Raw genomic sequence first — 16,775 nt, forward strand, 5'->3', positions numbered from 1 at the left:
CTTATGACATGTAAGGGAGCTTTTCATATAATGTCTTTGGTTTTGGTATTAGGGTAATGAGTGGCTTCATACAGTGAGTTAAGATATATTCCCTCTCCTTCTATCCTATGAAAGAGATTGTAGAGAATTGGTATAATTTCTTCTTTAAATGTTTGATAGAATTCACCAGTGAACCCATCTGGGCCTGGTGCTTTCTGTTTTGGAAGGATATTCATTATTGACTCAATTTCTTTACTAGATATAGGCGTAGTCGGATCATCTACTTCTTCTTGTGTAAGTTTTGGCAGATCATGTCTCTAAAAGAATTGGTGCATTTCATATAGGTTATCAGATTTGTGGGCATAGACTTTTTCGTAGTATTCTTTTATTTCCTTTTAATTTCTTTTCATTTCTGATACCAGTAATTTGTGTCCTCTGTCTTTTATTCTTAGCCTGGCTAGAGGATTATGAATTATATTGATTTTTACAAAGAACCAGCTTTTGGTTTCATTGATTTTTCTCTATTGATTTCCTGTTTTCAGTTTTACTGATTTTTGCTCTAATTCATATTGTTTCTTTTCTTCTGCTTACCTGGGATTTAATTTGCTTGTCTTTTTCTAGTTTCCTAAGGTGGAAACTTAATGATTTTAGAACTTCCTGTTTTTTTAATGTATGCATTTAATGCCGTACGTTTCACTCTAAGCACTGCTTTCACTGCATCCCACAAATTTTGATAAGTTGTACTTTCATTTTCTTTTAGTCTTCTTTGATCCAACTGTTATTTAGAAACGTGTTATCTTATCTCCCAGTATTTTGGAATTTTTTGGTTATCTTTCTGTTATTGATCTCCAGTTTCATCCTATTGTGGTCAGAGAGCAGACATTATATGATTTCTTTGCTTTTAAACATGTTAAGGTGTGTTTCTAGCCTAGAATGTGGTCCATCTTGGTGAATGTCCCATGTGCATTTGAGAAGAATGTATATTCTGCTGTTGTTGGATGACATAGTCTATAGATGTCAATTATATCCAGTTGATTGATGGTGTTGTTAAGTTCCACTATGTCCTTACTGATTTTCTGCCTGCTGGAATCTGTTTATTTCTGAGAGAGGTCTGTTGAAGTCTCTAACTATGATAGTGGATTCATCCATTTTCCCTGGCAGTTCTATCAGTTTTTGCCTCTTGTGGTTTAATGCTCTGTTGTTATGTACATACATGTTAAGAATTGTTATGTCTTCTTGGAGAATTGACCCCTTTATCATTATGTAATGCCTTTTTTTTAAAATCCCTGATAACTTCCCTTACTTTGAAATCTGCTCTGTCTGAAACCAATATAGCTACTCTTGCTATCTTTTGATTAGTGTTAGCTCGGTATATTTTTCTCCATCCATTTAATTTTAATCTATATGTGTCTTTATATTTAAAGTGGGTTTCCTGTAGACAGCATATAGTTAGGTCATGTTTTTTGATCTACCCTGACAATTTCTGTCTTTTAATTGATGCATTAAAAGTCATTGACATTCAAAGTCATTATTTATGGAGTTGGATTAATGTTTACCATATTGGTTACTGTGTTTTCTATTTGTTGCCCTTGTACTTTTTTCTTGGTTTTGTCTTCCACTCTTCTGCTTTTTGTGGTTTTCATTGAGCTTTTTATGTGACTCAATTTTTTCTTCTTTCTTAGCATATCAGTGATAGTTCTTTTAAACTTTTTTTATTGGTTGCCGTGGAGTTTGCAATATACATTTACAACTAATCCAAGTTCACCTTCAAATAACACTATACCATTTCACAGGTAGTGTGAATACCTTATAATAACAAAATAATCCCAATTCCTTCCTCCCATTTCTTGTATCATTGCCATCATTTCATTTATATATAAGCATATATAATGATATATGCATAAGATATATACATAAGCATACATAATCAAACACATTGTTACTATTAGTATTTTGAACAAACTGTTATCTGTTAGATCAATTAAGAGTAAGAAAAAAAGTTTTCATTTTTATTTCACCTTCACTTATTCCTTCTTCAGTGCTCTTCTTTCTTCATGTAGAGCCGAGTTACTGACCTATATTATTTTCCATCTTTCTAAAGAACTTCCTTTAACATTTCTTGCAAGGCAGGTCTACTGACAACAAATTCTCTTCATTTTTGTTTGAGAAAGTCTTTATTTCTCCTTCACTTTTTTAAAAATAAATTTATTTATTTTATTTATTTATTTTTGGCTGCGTTGGGTCTTCGTTGCTGCGTGCAGGCTTTCTCTAGTTGTGGCGAGCGGGGGCTATTCTTCATTGCGGTGCGCGGGCTTCTTATTGCAGTGTCTTCTCTTGTTGCGGAGCACAGGCTGTAGGCGCCCGGGCTTCAGTAGTTGCGGCACGTGGGCTCAGTAGTTGTGGCTCACGGGCTCTAGAGCACAGGCTTAGTAGTTGTGGCACACGGGCTTAGTTGCTCCGTGGCATGTGGGATCTTCCCGGACAAGGGCTCGAACCCGTGTCCCCTGCATTGGCAGGTGGATTCTTAACCACTGCGCCACCAGGGAAGCCCCTCTCCTTCACTTTTGAATGGTAATTTTTCAGATTACCCTCAGAATTCTAGATTGGTGATTTTTTTTTGCTCTCAATACTTTAAATATTTTACTCCTCTCTCTTGTTGCTTGCATGGTTCCTGGAGAGAAGTCACATGTAATTCTTATCTTTGTTTCTCTATAAGGTATTCCACCCTCCCTGTCTTCTTTAAGGAATTTTTCTTCATTCCTGATTTTCTATAATTTGAAAATTGTATGCCGGTTGTAGGGTTTCTTTGCGGGGGGCATTTATCCTGTTGGATGTTCTCCAAGCTTTCTGGATCTGTGATTTGGTGTCTGATGTTAATTTGGAGAAATTCTCAGTCATTATTATTTCAAATATTTCTTCTGTTCCTTTCTTTCTTCTTCTGATAGTCCCATTATGCATGTGTTACACCTTTTGTAGCTGTCCCACAGTTATTGGATCGTATATTCGGTTTTTGTCTTTGTTCTCTTTGCTTTTTGGTTTTTGAGCATTCTATTGACGTATCCTCCAGCTTAGAGATTCCTCAGCTGTGTCCAGTCTACTAATAAGCCCATCAAAGGCATACTTCATTTATGTTAGTGTTTTTTCTCTTTAGCATTTCTTTGTGGTTCTTTCTTAGGATTTCTGTCTCTCTGCTTACATTGCCAACCTGTTCTTGCATGCTGTTTACTGTAGCCATTATTAATAAATCATAGTTGTTTTAAATTCCGAGTCTAAATTCCAACATCCCTTCCATGCCTGGTTTTGATGCTTGCTGTCTCTTCAATTTGTGCTTTTTGCCTTTTAGCATGCCTTGTAATTTTCTTCTTGATAGCTGGACCTGATGTACTAGTAGAAAGGAACTGCTATAAATAGGCCTGTAATGAGATGGTGGTAAGGTGTAGGGGTAGAGGAGGCATTCTACGGTCCTATATTTAGGTCTCGTCTTTTAATGAGCCTCAGCCTCTGGACCAGGAACCTCCCAACTCTTTCTCAGCCTTTATTAATTCCACCTCCACTATTAGGTGGGACAGGATGATTAGAGTGGGCTGGAGTTGGTTCTTTCCCTTCCCCAGGTGAGTTAGGTTCTGAAAATACTCTAGCAGATTAGGCTTTGGTTAACCAGCTTTTCCTGAGGACAGGCCTTGTTGAGAAGAACAGAGTGCTCTGGTGTATTTCAAAATGGTTCCTTTTCTCCTCCCGGTGCTGGAAGCATGAGGGAATTTTTCTCAGATATCTACTCTGGGATTCTTTTACTCTGGGAATCTGGTCAAGCTCCTGAATGTAAAATTCGCAACATTGTGGAGATTTTAACTTTCAGAGTTGTCTTCGTTGAGCCTCCAGCAGTTTGTCGGTTACAGTTCGTTTTCCTACGCCAGCACTGGCTCCCAAGGCAGCTTCTGCTCCGGTAAGCCCTTACTCCCTGTATTTGTCTGACTGTGTCTCCAGTCTTGGCGGCAGTGGTTTTGCCATCTCTCCCCTCTTATAGATCCAGGAAGAGTTGATTTTTCCGTCGGTTTAGCTTCTTACTTGTTTTTAGGATGGAGTGGCAACTTCCAAGTTCCTTATATGTGGAACTGGACACCCTGATAGTGCAAATTTTATCATTGGTTACAAAGTGTCAGTTGTTTTCTTTAAAGTAACCGGCTCACTTTGCTCCTTTCCAAGAAAATGCCTGCCAAATACTTAAGTTTGTTAACAGTAGCTTGCTTGTCGGTCTTTCAAGTGAAAATAATGTTTCATGAAAAACGTGTCTAGTTCATCTCATAACTCAGTTAGCCATGGGCTTTTCCTCTATTTGACCATTATACTGCAGTACGAGGCAGAAGTACTTTAGGCATACTTCCCATTTTCTCACACATAATAATAAAAAGACGTGTCAAGGGTCAACATTTACTAAAATTTTTACTGTTTGTTCAAGTACATTCTTAAGTGAAACTGGCTTTTTTAAGAACTGGGAGTGCTTAGCAGTGAAAAATACAATGACTACTATGAGAGTTTGGTAACTCTAACCTGACTCACGCTAAGGTGCCAGCAGTTTCACCTGCCGTATCTTTTGCACCGTCAGTGTAAATGTCCTCACATTTTTGAGGATAAATCATGAATTTCAACAGCATTATTCAACCCTGAATATTTCAGCACTACTCATGTTTTTTTCCCCAAGCTCTCATATTATAGATCTTTTTCAATGATTAGTTGGTACTGATACTGAATGGATACAAGCAAAACAGCAAGTCCAGCTCGTATCTATAGATTTGTCCATTTGGAAGGCAAAACCACAATTCTGCTGGGGAGATACTGACTCCATGTTTATGTTGTCAGCTAAGTCTTTAATCTGGTGAGTTAGCCTCTTTCACTGGAAGGTGGTGTGATTTCCTCTACAGTTCTCTGCTACTAGGTGTAGGTCTCCAGCGACTGTACTACAGTGGCTTACCCTATACTATGTTTCAGTTGCTTTTCCATTTCTATTTTGAAAAACTGCAACAAATAATTTTGGCTTTTAAAGATCTCATAACATTACTTTTAAATATTTAATTCCTTTTTCTTTAAACGCTGAATGATTTTCAAGATGACTCTACAAGTTAGCTCATACTACAATACTATTCTGAAATGTTCTGTTGAATCAGTCAGATGAATTACTAGTGTCTATAAGGCCAAAGGAATGAGCTTTTGTCGTATTTTTGTTTCTTAGAGTTTAATCTATAATAATAAGTTATAGTTAATCTTAAAACTTAGATTTTTTCAAAAAATGTTTAAATATTGCAAATAAGACTACAAGCTGTATTTACTTATGAGTAGCATAACATAGACACGAACCTTCAAGATTTTAAAATAATTTATTAAATGATAATGAAGTTAGAAAAATTATAGTAGGCATAATCAAAGTAGCCAATGAAAGAGCACTAAGGACTGAGAATAAATTAACCTCTGAAAAAGATATATACTCGTGCCCTAAAGCTGCTATCTTAGAAAATTCTAGAATACACAAACACATATTCCAGAGCAAGGATGTCATTACACAACATGAAGCCTCTGGAAAATTACTCTATATATTTGTGAGGGAATAAGACTGAAAAGGGCAAATAAAGTCAGTATTTTTATGATAATAGGTTTGAGTTCTAGGCCCTCCTGAGAGGATCTCAGAGAACTGCTGTTAGTAGGAATGAATTGGAAGAGGTCAAAAGTGGAGCTTGGGAGACCAATTAAGAGGATGTCGGGATGGCCTGTGTAGTGGTGGTTTTCCAACTGGAGGGTGCATCAGATCGCCCGGAGGGTTTATTTAAAACAGGTGGCCAGACCCTACTCCAAGCACTTTTGATTCAGCAGATTTAAGGTCGGGCCCCAAACTTTGCATTTGAAATGAGTTCCCAGGTGAGACTGACTGCTGCTTGTTCTGGAGCCACACTTTGAGAACCACCGCCCTAGGGCCCTGCTACTCACCTCAGACCTGGCCCAGATCTACTGTGTGTGAATCTAGATGGGTAAGATTGCCAGGTGATTTGTATGCATATTAAAGTTTGAGAAGCACCGCTCTAAGAGTTAATGATATCCTAAGCCTGAGTATGGAGAAAAGTACAAAAGTTTAAAAGTTATTTATAAGAGAGAGAAAAATAAGACTTTGTGGCTGGACGTAGAGAAGTCAGGGAGAGGGAGAATTTACCAGAAACGCTTCAGTTTCTTCCGGTTTGCACCACTGAGTGGGTGACGATTCCTTTTCACTGGGACAGGGAACACAAGCAGATGCGTACATTTGAAGGAGTGGTGTTTGAATTCAGTAAAGAGTTTATTGACTACATGAAGATCTCTTTTAACCTCCACAGTATTTGTCATATGTGATTAAGCAATAATGTCCTGGGCTCCTGGTGCCGAGAAGGGATTGGTATTGCATGGAAAGCGTTAGGCACACGTGCAGGGTTCTATTTCCTGCTCAGAATCCACTTGTGGCAGCTCTACATTAGTAAAATGCAAGTCTCTTCCACAAAAGGATTTTTTAAAACCTTTCTCCCATCCCCACAGCATTCATTTCCATGGACACAAGCAAACAGGTTAGAGGCACAGGGTAACTGGCAAAGATCACGTACCACCCATCAGTAACTAGAGCCCTGAAGAACAGAAGGGGGTATTCCAGGTGTCCCAGAGCAAGACAGATCAGACTGTGACGCATGAACGATGTGGGCAAACTCAATATGGCTCCCTTTCAGAGTGGGAACACAGTCTCAGCAAATACTTGCACTGTTTTCCCAAAGTTCCCCTTTAAAAGAACTCCTCCAAATATTACTTACAGCTAGCTATGTACCTGACCAGCTGAGCCAGGACTCTAACACAAAAAGTGGGCTGCAGAAGGTAAGCAGTTCCCTCTTAGAGAATGAATGAGTCAGATTTCTATCTGGATGTGGGAGACATTACACTTTCATCCATTATTTTATTTGATCCTCACACTTCTGCCAGGTACGGCAGGTGTTATTATCTCCGGTTTTCAGGTGAGGAAGCTGAGTTTGAAGGAGATTAAAAGACTGATCGAGAGTTATTGAAATGGTAAGAGGATGAGCTGGGACTGGAACCAAGGTCTCCTGACTCCAACTGTGTGCTCTTTTCGCTGTAGTGTAGTGCTATATTTCAATTTAACAGCAGATTGATCTGTAGGACATTGGTTCCTTTTAAAAAACATTCCAGTTCATTGAAAAGAGCTGACTTGAACGGAATGTTCAGACAATGGCACCTGATTCCTTAAAATAGCCTGGTTCAGAATGCATTACAGATTATTAGTGAACTTTTATTTTAATGGTCATGCAATTAATGATGAGTCACAGCAGATCTCTGGGGGGATAAAATGCTTACATTGTTACCAGGTCTGTTCATTATCCTCTGTGCTCTATATCCAGACCAATCAATAGATAATTAATAATGATGTGCTTACTGAAGTACAAGGTTATAAATTAATTTAATACTCATACGCATATTTTCTGGAGGATAAATGAGTGGAAACTGCCTGCCATGCCCATCTCATTGTACGAAAACGTATGTAATTATTACAAGCATATAATAAGAATGGTTCGCCCAGCCAAATGTTTGTACATTTCTGTTAATCAGTATTCATTTGAGCTACTTCCATGCAGTTTGTGGAAGCAGTGCAATCAGTTGAGTAGTGTGGCAGATTTAAATCAGTAATAAAAGCCCTGGGGAAATTAACAAGACAAAACATTAACCACAGACTAAGCATTAACATATATTAGCATTTTTATTATACCTGCAGAATTGTTAAATGGCAGGTTGCTACTATTTAAAAGTTTATGTTGTATATCACATAATTTCAATGTATATTTTGTTTTTAAACTTTTAAGATTTAATTAAGTGAAACTGAACAATGATACAATAGAAAATTTAACAGAATGAACTGAAGTTCATTATTTTATTCTAACTGGAAATGTATGGCATTCCCACCCTACGCTACCCCCAACCCCAAGGTACCCTAAAACAAATGCCACAGGTAATATTCCTCCAGAGTGGACCGCAGGGTCAGAATTGATATTTAAATTGCATAAACATAGAGGAAGTTTTATTTTTTTAAGTAAATTAATATTTCTGAAGTAGCATAATTTCCAGTTTTCAAATGCACTTAAAGCTTTACCAGAACTTTTAAAATCATATATATTTTTAAAAATAAGACTTAAGATACAAATATATCTGTTTTATCTATTAAGTATTTTTACAGGAGAATATCATGATAGATTATGTTTAAATCTCGTTTTAAAACTTTATTTTTTTAACATCTTTATTGGAGTATAATTGCTTTACAATGGTGTGTTAGTTTCTACGGTATAACAAAGTGAATCAGCTATACTTACCATATATCCCCATATCCCCCCCTCTCTTGCCACTCCCTCCCACCCTCCCTATCCCACACCTCTAGGTGGTCACAAAGCACCGAACTGATCTCCCTGTGCTATGCTGCTGCTTCCCACTAGCTATCTATTTTACATTTGGTAGTATATATAAATACTGTATGCTATCACATATGCAGAATTCTCTTAGCTTTTGTTTGTCTGTAAAGGTTTTAATTTCTCCGTTGAGTGTGAATGAGATCCTTCCTGGGTAGAGTAATCTTGGTTATAGGTCTATCCCTTTCATCACTTTAAATATATCCTGCCACTCCCTTCTGGCTTGCAGAGTTTCTGCTGAAAGATTAGCTGATAACCTTATGGGGATTCCCTTGTGTGTTATTTGTTGTTTTTCCCTTGCTGCTTTTAATATTTTTTCTTTGTATTTAATTTTTGATAGTTTGATTAATATGTGTCTTGGCGTGTTTCTCCTTGGATTTATCCTGTATGGGACTCTCTGTGCTTCCTGGACTTCATTAACTATTTGCTTTCCCATATTAGGGGAGTTTTCAACTATAATCTCTTCAGATATTTTCTCAGTCCCTTTCTTTTTCTCTTCTTCTTCTGGGATCCCTATAATTCCAATGTTGGTGCATTTAGTGTTGTCCCAGAGGTCTCTGAGACTGTTGTCAATTTTCATTCTTTTTTCTTTATTCTGCCCTGTGGTAGTTATTTCCACTATTTTATCTTCCAGGTCACTTATCCGTTCTTCTGCCTCAGTTATTCTTGTACTGATTCCTTCTAGAGAATTTTTAAGTTCATTTACTGTGTTGTTCATCATTGTTTGTTTGCTCTTTAGTTCTTCTAGGTCCTTGTTAAATGTTTCTTGTATTTTCTCCATTCTATTTCCAGGATTTTGGATCATCTTTACTCTCACTACTGTGCATTCTTTTTCAGGGAGACTGCCTATTTCCTCTTCATTTGTTTGGTCTGGTGGGTTTTTACCTTGGTCCTTCATCTGCTGCCTGTTTCTCTGTCTTCTCATTTTGCTAAACTTACTGTGTTTGGGGTGTCCTTTTCGCACTGTAGGTTCATAGTTCCCGTTGTTTTCGGTGTCTGTCCCCAGTGGCTAAGGTTGGTTCAGTGGGTTGCATAGGCTTCCTGGAGGCAGGGACTGGTGCCTGTGTTCTGGTGGATGAGGCTGGATCTTGTCTTTCTGGTGGGCAGAACTGAGTCCAGTGGTGTGTTTTGGGGTGTCTGTGAACTTAATATGATGTTAAGCAGCCTCTCTGCTAATGGGTGGGGTTGTGCTCCTGTCTTGCTAGTTATTTGGCATGGGGTGTCCAGCACTGGAGCTTACTGGTCATTGAGTGGAGCTGGGTCTTAGTGTTGAGACGGACATCTCTTCGAGAGCTCTTGGCGATTGATATTACGTGGGGCCGGGAGGTCTCTGGTGGACCAGTGTCCTGAAGTCGGCTCTCCCACCTCAGATGCTCAGGCTTGACACCCGGCCAGAGCACCAAGACCCTGTCAGCCACACGGCCAGGTACATGGGGAGTTTCTTGCCTTTTAGGAAGTCTGAGGTCTTCTGCCAGCGTTCAGTAGGTGTTCTGTAGGAGTTGTCCCACATGTAGATGTATTTTTGATGTATTTGTGGGGAGGAAGGTGATCTCCACGTCTTACTCCTCCGCCATCTTGAAGGTCCTTCCTTTCTCTTGTGTGTCATCCAGAGGAAGATGGTATGACAGTAGATGTCATTATGGTGTTCCAGTTACCCTCTGCTGAGCCAAGGGCAGTGAGAAAGAGGAAAATCCATAGCATTCTACCATCATCCAGTTGTGCAACCCTTAATAATCCTGTGTCTCTCTTTTCTTTTAGAGCACACCCACAGTGTCTCCGGCAAAGTCCACTGGGGTCCCCGGGAAAAATAAGATGGAGTCTAGGTGATAAGGTCTACGTTCTTTCATGCCTAGTCTAGTTTCACTTGTCTGTAGAAGCCGGAAGTTTTATTTTTAACTCTTCAGGGTTCTGATGAATCCATTGGCGATCAAAGACTAAATTTATACCAGTTATTTAGCAACAGTTCTCAGAAAAGCACTCCTTGGTACCACAGTCATCAACTGGATTCTAGCAGAATAGTTATTGAATAATTAAATAAAACTGAAAAGGTCCTCTAGAGGTCCTCAAGTCTTGGTGGCCTCAGGTACAGCTCTTGAGAGGGAACGAGTTGTACTGCTCCCTGAGTACAATTCAGTGCGACATCCATCTTCCCTGTCAAAAGCTGTCAGATTTCTGAGGGCAGACTGGTGTGTCCCTGGGTCTTCTCCTGCCACAGACTTAGGGATGGGAACTTTTCTCTTTCTACTTCTGCTTCCTCCTCTCCTTCCTCCTCTTCTTCCCCGTCCCTCTTCTATTATGGGCCACATAAGTTAGAACACACAGACTCACATACACACACACTTCCCTCTTATCTACTTCATGAGAAGGAGAATGTAAAGTCGTACATCTGATTTTTAAATTGAGAGCAGAGTAGATCTTTTAGGGCTAGTTAAGAGTAGGAGAGAGTCGGGGCTTCCCTGGTGGCACAGTGGTTGGGAGTCCGCCTGCCGATGCAGGGGACATGGGTTTGTGCCCCGGTCTGTGAGGATCCCACATGCCGCGGATCGGCTGGGCCCGTGAGCCATGGCCGCTGAGCCTGCGCGTCCGGAGCCTGTGCTCCGCAACGGGAGAGGCCACGACAGTGAGAGGCCCGCGTACTGAAAAAAAAAAAAAGAAAAAAGAGTAGGAGAGAGTCAGAGATACTCTTTAATGTAGTTGCACCCCCCCCCCATTTTCTAATCTTTTTGGCTCTTATAGCTAAAAGCTTAAACCCGTTTTATTTTTGTAGGCATAGGATCAACCTGGAATCTCCTTTTGGGGGGAAACTATAGAGAATATACTCAGGCCAGACATCAGACGAGCCCTGGGGTAAATTGTAGAAATTACAGAAGATTTTGTAGCCAATGCAAGAATCTGACTTCAGGAGGCTGGGTCCAGGGATATCCTGTAGGCAGGAGGCTGGGTCCAGGGATATCCTGCAGGCAGCAGCCTGGGCCTATTGAGAACCACCTTTCCCACAGCCCACAGAAGTTGACATCCAGTGCTTTAGTATGGTTATGAAATCGCTCTTGCCTGGTGGGTCAAAGAGTTTACATCATTCCACAAGCAATACTGCCTGAAACTTAGGTTAAAATTGGGTGCCAGTTTTCTGTTTATCTTTAATAACTAGCCCTTCTTTGAAGTACAGTTTTACAGTCCTCATAATCATTATCTTTCTCCAATTATGGATGGGATGTCCACAGGACTGTAGAACTGGGCCACACCCAATACTGGGAGTCCCAGAGTCTATCCTCTTGACAGAAACCCATGGCATAGGGGGAAAAAGTGAAAAGAAAAACATAGGTTTTAAAGTCAGACAGGTCTGGGTTCGAGGCCCAGCTCTGCCCTTTCCTAGCCATTTGACTTTGTTTCGGTTCCTTAACCTCTGTGAGTCTCTTTCCTTATCTCTGAAATGGGGTCAATAATACCTGCACTGTATGCGTCAGAGGGTTGTTGTAGGACTCACCGGAGAGAATGGAGAATGGATGTAGACGTTTTCTGCGAAGCATTAGCCCGGAGTGAGGTGTTGGTGTTGATAAGAAGCTTACAATGTAGGCTCACTTTATCTGCTCAGCCATCCTCAGGGAAAGATCAAGTCTGAGTTTTTGTCACCTGAGAGTTCCTAGAACCAACGATGAATGGGGGTCCGAGGATGAATGTAACCAGTGGCGTAGCTTGACATGTCAATTATAGGGCGCATGCGTGAATTGCATCAAATCCAAATGCTTGGCACAGTTTCAGAATCTTCGGTAGCATACTCTACTTGCAAAGTAATTCCTCCCTCCCTTTTTCAAAGGAGCCCAGAATAAAATATGGCACTTCAGATACCATATCTTCCTCTTTTGTTTGAGACCAGAGTGGAGTGAAACTGTGGGAGCAGGTCAAAAGGAAGTCCTTCTGGGAGTGAGAGGTAGAAGTGGGGTTGTAGGCTGCGCTTCCTGATGTCCAGTCTACCGGGCTCTTACTTACCTTGCTGGGCCCAGCGGTGTATTTTCCTCGTGTGGATAAAGCCAGTGCGTCTGGACCCTGCCTAGAGAAGAATGCTGCTAGCGCTACTAGAATGAATTGCTGGCCTGGATATGGCCAGAGGCCCTGCGTTCTTATAACACTTCAAGGTCTTATAACACTTCAGAGCACTGTTGCTTTCCCTGCCACAGGTTCTGGCACATATATAAAGGCACCATTAGGAATCACAGTTCACGGAAAACAAAAAGGTTTTATATTCCAGGTCTATTGATAGAGACACCTTTCTGTCCAATAAATTCAGTCCAACTAACTAAATTTAAAGATAGAGGTATCCTTGACTAGGTACATTAGTCAGTGAAAGGAAATTGGATTGCATTTTTTATTTAAGAGCCTAAAACTCCTGGGCAGGAGACTGATTTCTCAAATGCCACTTGGGAGGCTGGCTTCTTTAGCAAGTACAGCTGTAGAATAAGACCCAGGTCTCCCAGCATAGCCTGATGTTTCCCAAGTATAAAGATGAAAGGACCCCTTTAATGTTAACACCCCACCTCTTTGTAAATTATGTTTTCTCTTTGTGTCCACTTCTCAGAATAAGCTCGTAATATGCACCTACAGCGCACACAGTGTGGAGGTAAAAGGTGTGGAGAGAAGGGCCCAAAGGGGGTGTCTACATTTGACAAATACTTTGTATATGAGAAGAATTTGCTTCATGGTAAATTTGTGGAAGAAAATACAGGCTGTCTGATAAGACGTGGCAGATTTCAGATGGGGGTGTTGGCAGGATACCATTGTTTGCCCCTTATCCCACACAGAGCCTCGGGAAGTCGGCTTGATAATGCCACATTGGGTGGCTTGGGAAGAAGGGTCGGCCTGCAGGCTGGCTACATTCTCATTTGTTCTTAACCTTCCTGCTTTTGCCTCAGTTGCAGCCCTTTCCAGTAGATTGGGAGGGGCTAAAAACTTTAACGTCTTGCTGGGTTCCAGTTAGTATTCACTGATACGAGGGGCGGTCTTTCAATGGGGAGGGAGATTTCACAGCTGTGGGTTGCAAGTAGGCAAGTTACTGTGAAAGATGTGTGAAAGATTTTGATTTTGGTGCTGGATTTGGAACAGGTGTCAGTCAAGAGAATGTGTCCTGTGCTCCCGAACGTGCTGATGAAGAATACTTTGATCCTGCTGAAATAGACTCTCACATTGATGTATGTTCACAGAGTCACAAATAGATATTTATGGAAGGAAAAATCAAGGTTTTGTTCCATGAATGCTCACCTGCAGTTTAACAAAGAAACACATATGTGTCTATGGACATAATTTTATGATGTACAGGCTACCCTCAGTTATTTGTAGCTACATTACGTGCTTTGGAAGTGATTGGAAGTTAACTCCTCAGTACAGCCGGGCAGTCCGCTACCTAAAGTACCCTACCAGACTGCTACCAAGTAGGGCAAATTCAGAGATTGCAGATTCTTCATTTAAAGTTAATATTAGCCCAAGTCAAATAGCGTTACATAAACACATCTGAAAAATTCAGTATCATACATTCCAAAACCAAATGGAATATTTTAAAGTGTCTGCAACTTTTGTTTCATTCCCATTAAGATAAACTATTCAGAAGTAGTTGTCTGAATATCATACTGTAGCTACTGTCTTTCATAAAAGGTGATGCTACTGCTGTTTCTAGATTTTTTTCTAATTCAAAAATTTATTTATATATGGATAACTTTCCAAAGCTATACAAACCAAGTGCCATTTATGCTTTTATAAAGAGATACATAACTTAGAGAATATTTCAGGGCTATCTTCGGGAATCCAAAAGCTGGGATTACAACTCAGAGCCCATGTCCCGTCAGTGGAATGGTGTGCCAGATTGGACACGAGGATTTTCCTTCAGTTCACTTCAATTAATTTGTCTTTACTAAGGGCCTAAGTGTACAAAATCCAGTGTGAATTCCATGGAGGTACAGAAGTGACAAAGATATAACCCTTGTTTCCACAAGGTATTTCTAGTATTTTTCCTAAAGTATACAATCTATATTTTCACCGTGGCTATGTTTTTGAGAACTGGGAATTCTTTTTTTTTCCCACAAAATGTAGAATGTAAGCAACTGAAAATAAAGCATCATCTTCTCAGAAGGTGATATTGCATTAGCTTTGAAGTCAGACAAATGGGTTCAAAGTCAGACAGTGAATCCACTGCCTATTTGTCTTAGGCAAGTCACTTAACTCCTCTGAGCCTCAATTTCCTCAGCTATAAAATGGGGCTGTTTGAATCTGATTATGAATTGAAAAGCCCTTTGCCTTAGTAAAATAACACACAAAGAAATGCAGCATAGTGTCTGGCACAAGGGGGACATGTGTTAATATTCATACTTATTTATACAGAAGTTCATTCAGGCTTTTGACCAAAAGTGAAAAAAATAGCAAATCTACAAGTAGTTTAACCAAATCAATCATTTAGAATTGAGAAAAGTAAGAGGGCTGATGCCATTGTTATCATTACTATATGAGTATAAAAGAGCTAAGCTTTAATAATTTTTTTTTTTTCGGTACGCGGGCCTCTCACTGTTGTGGCCTCTTCCGTTGCGGAGCACAGGCTCCGGACACGCAGGCCCAGCGGCCATGGCTCACAGGCCCAGCCGCTCCGCGACATGTGGGATCTTTCCGGACTGGGGCACGAACCCATGTCCCCTGCATCGGCAGGCGGACTCCCAACCACTGTACCACCAGGGAAGCCCTAAGCTTTAAATTATAATGCTGTACACCTGAAACTTATATCATTAAAAAAAGAGTTAACAAAATGCTCAGAAGAATCAGGAGCACTTTGTGCGCAGGAGGTCGCTCTTCTATTAACAGACTACTCTACACATCTGTCACACCCCTCACTTCCTTCACCAGACTTTCCTAAACTTGGCAGTTACCATTTGTGAACTTCATAGGGATAAATATCAAGTGTCATTGAAAGGTATCAGTAACATAAGTCCTGTGTGGAGGGTCCTCTCAAATGTGTACTTCACTATAGAGAAAGCATTTTCATCTTAGGAAGTCTCTGAATAGACTGTGCTCAAAGTGCCCCCTACCACAGTCTTCAACCTTCTTTTCCACAGATGGTTCTTTGCCTTAAAAGCATTATCACCTTTTTTGACTCCAGTAATAGCTTCGTTCTGCTCTTTAAAAAGAAATTGGGGAAGAAATTGAAGTGCGTTTCAGAGTTTGTTTCTACTATCATGTCTGTGAAAGTATCATATAATTATATTGCATTTCTTTTTTCAGATTGGCAAGTTATGTGCCCATTCTCAACAACGTCAGTATAGATCTGCTTATTATCCTGAAGATTTGTTTATTGACAAGAAGGTATTAAAAGTTGCTCATGTAGAACATGAAGAAACCTTATCCAGCCGAAGAAGGTGAGAGATTTTTTTTTCTCTACTTCAGCATACAATTAGCAATTGTGTTTTAAGGTCAACAGCCATTGGAGGGAAGCTTCTTAAATACATGTTATTTAGTTCTTCTGAGTAGAGTGTTTGATGAATTGAATCTATCATCTGTTAATGTTAAAGAAAAAAGATATTGTATTATATCCAAGCCATATTTAAATGTAAATTTACCATATGTAAATATCCAGTACAGCAACACAGGGTGGAATAGACTTCTCTATTCAAGATCTTTGTTGATTAAACAAAACCTTTTCTGTTTATGATCTGGTCTCAATTCCGTGGCTTGGTTTGTGGCTTTCCAAAAACAGTGAGTCAGGGGTGAGTTCACCAAAGAGAAACTGGCAAGACACTCTCATGTGTATACACACACACTTCACACTGTACACACTCTTTAAAAAATTTTTTTTGGGGGGGCTTCCCTGGTGGCGCAGTGGTTGAGAGTCCGCCTGCCGATGCAGGGGACACGGGTTCGTGCTCCGGTCCGGGAAGATCCCACATGCTGCGGAGCGGCTGGACCCGTGAGCCATGGCCGCTGAGCCTGCGCGTCTGGAGCCTGTGCTCCGCAACGGGAGAGGCCACAACAGTGAGAGGCCCGCAAAAAAAAAAAAAAAAAAAAAATTTTTTTTAAATTTTATATTGGAGTATAGTTGATTAACAATGATGTGTTAGTTACTGGGGTACAGCAAAGTGATTCAGTTATACCCATACAGGTATCCATTCTTTTTCAAATTCTTTTCCCATTCAGGTTATTAAAGAATATTGAGCCAAGTTCCCTGTGCTATACAGTAGGTCCTTGTTAGTTATCTATTTAAAATAAAGTAGTACACACTCTTTTATGAATGATAAAATGAAGGATTTGGTTTCTATTCCTTAAGATAGCAGTCAAGAGACCAAATTAAAGTTT

General features: G+C 40.0%; 1 protein-coding gene across 1 annotated transcript in view; it reads left to right on the forward strand.

Moving 5' to 3' along the window:
- The window catches only part of GPC3 (glypican 3), a 444,823-nt gene that overhangs the window by 263,330 nt on the left and 164,718 nt on the right, over positions 1-16,775 (forward strand). Inside the window, exon 4 of the mRNA XM_027092440.1 lies at positions 15,708-15,841. Coding sequence (XP_026948241.1) covers positions 15,708-15,841 — 134 coding nt within the window. The remainder of the gene's footprint in view (positions 1-15,707; positions 15,842-16,775) is intronic.

The sequence above is a fragment of the Aethalodelphis obliquidens genome, unplaced genomic scaffold (assembly GCF_003676395.1).
Source record: "Aethalodelphis obliquidens isolate GAN/ISIS:26980383/991018 unplaced genomic scaffold, ASM367639v1 scaffold78, whole genome shotgun sequence".
NCBI classification, from domain to species: domain Eukaryota; kingdom Metazoa; phylum Chordata; class Mammalia; order Artiodactyla; family Delphinidae; genus Aethalodelphis; species Aethalodelphis obliquidens.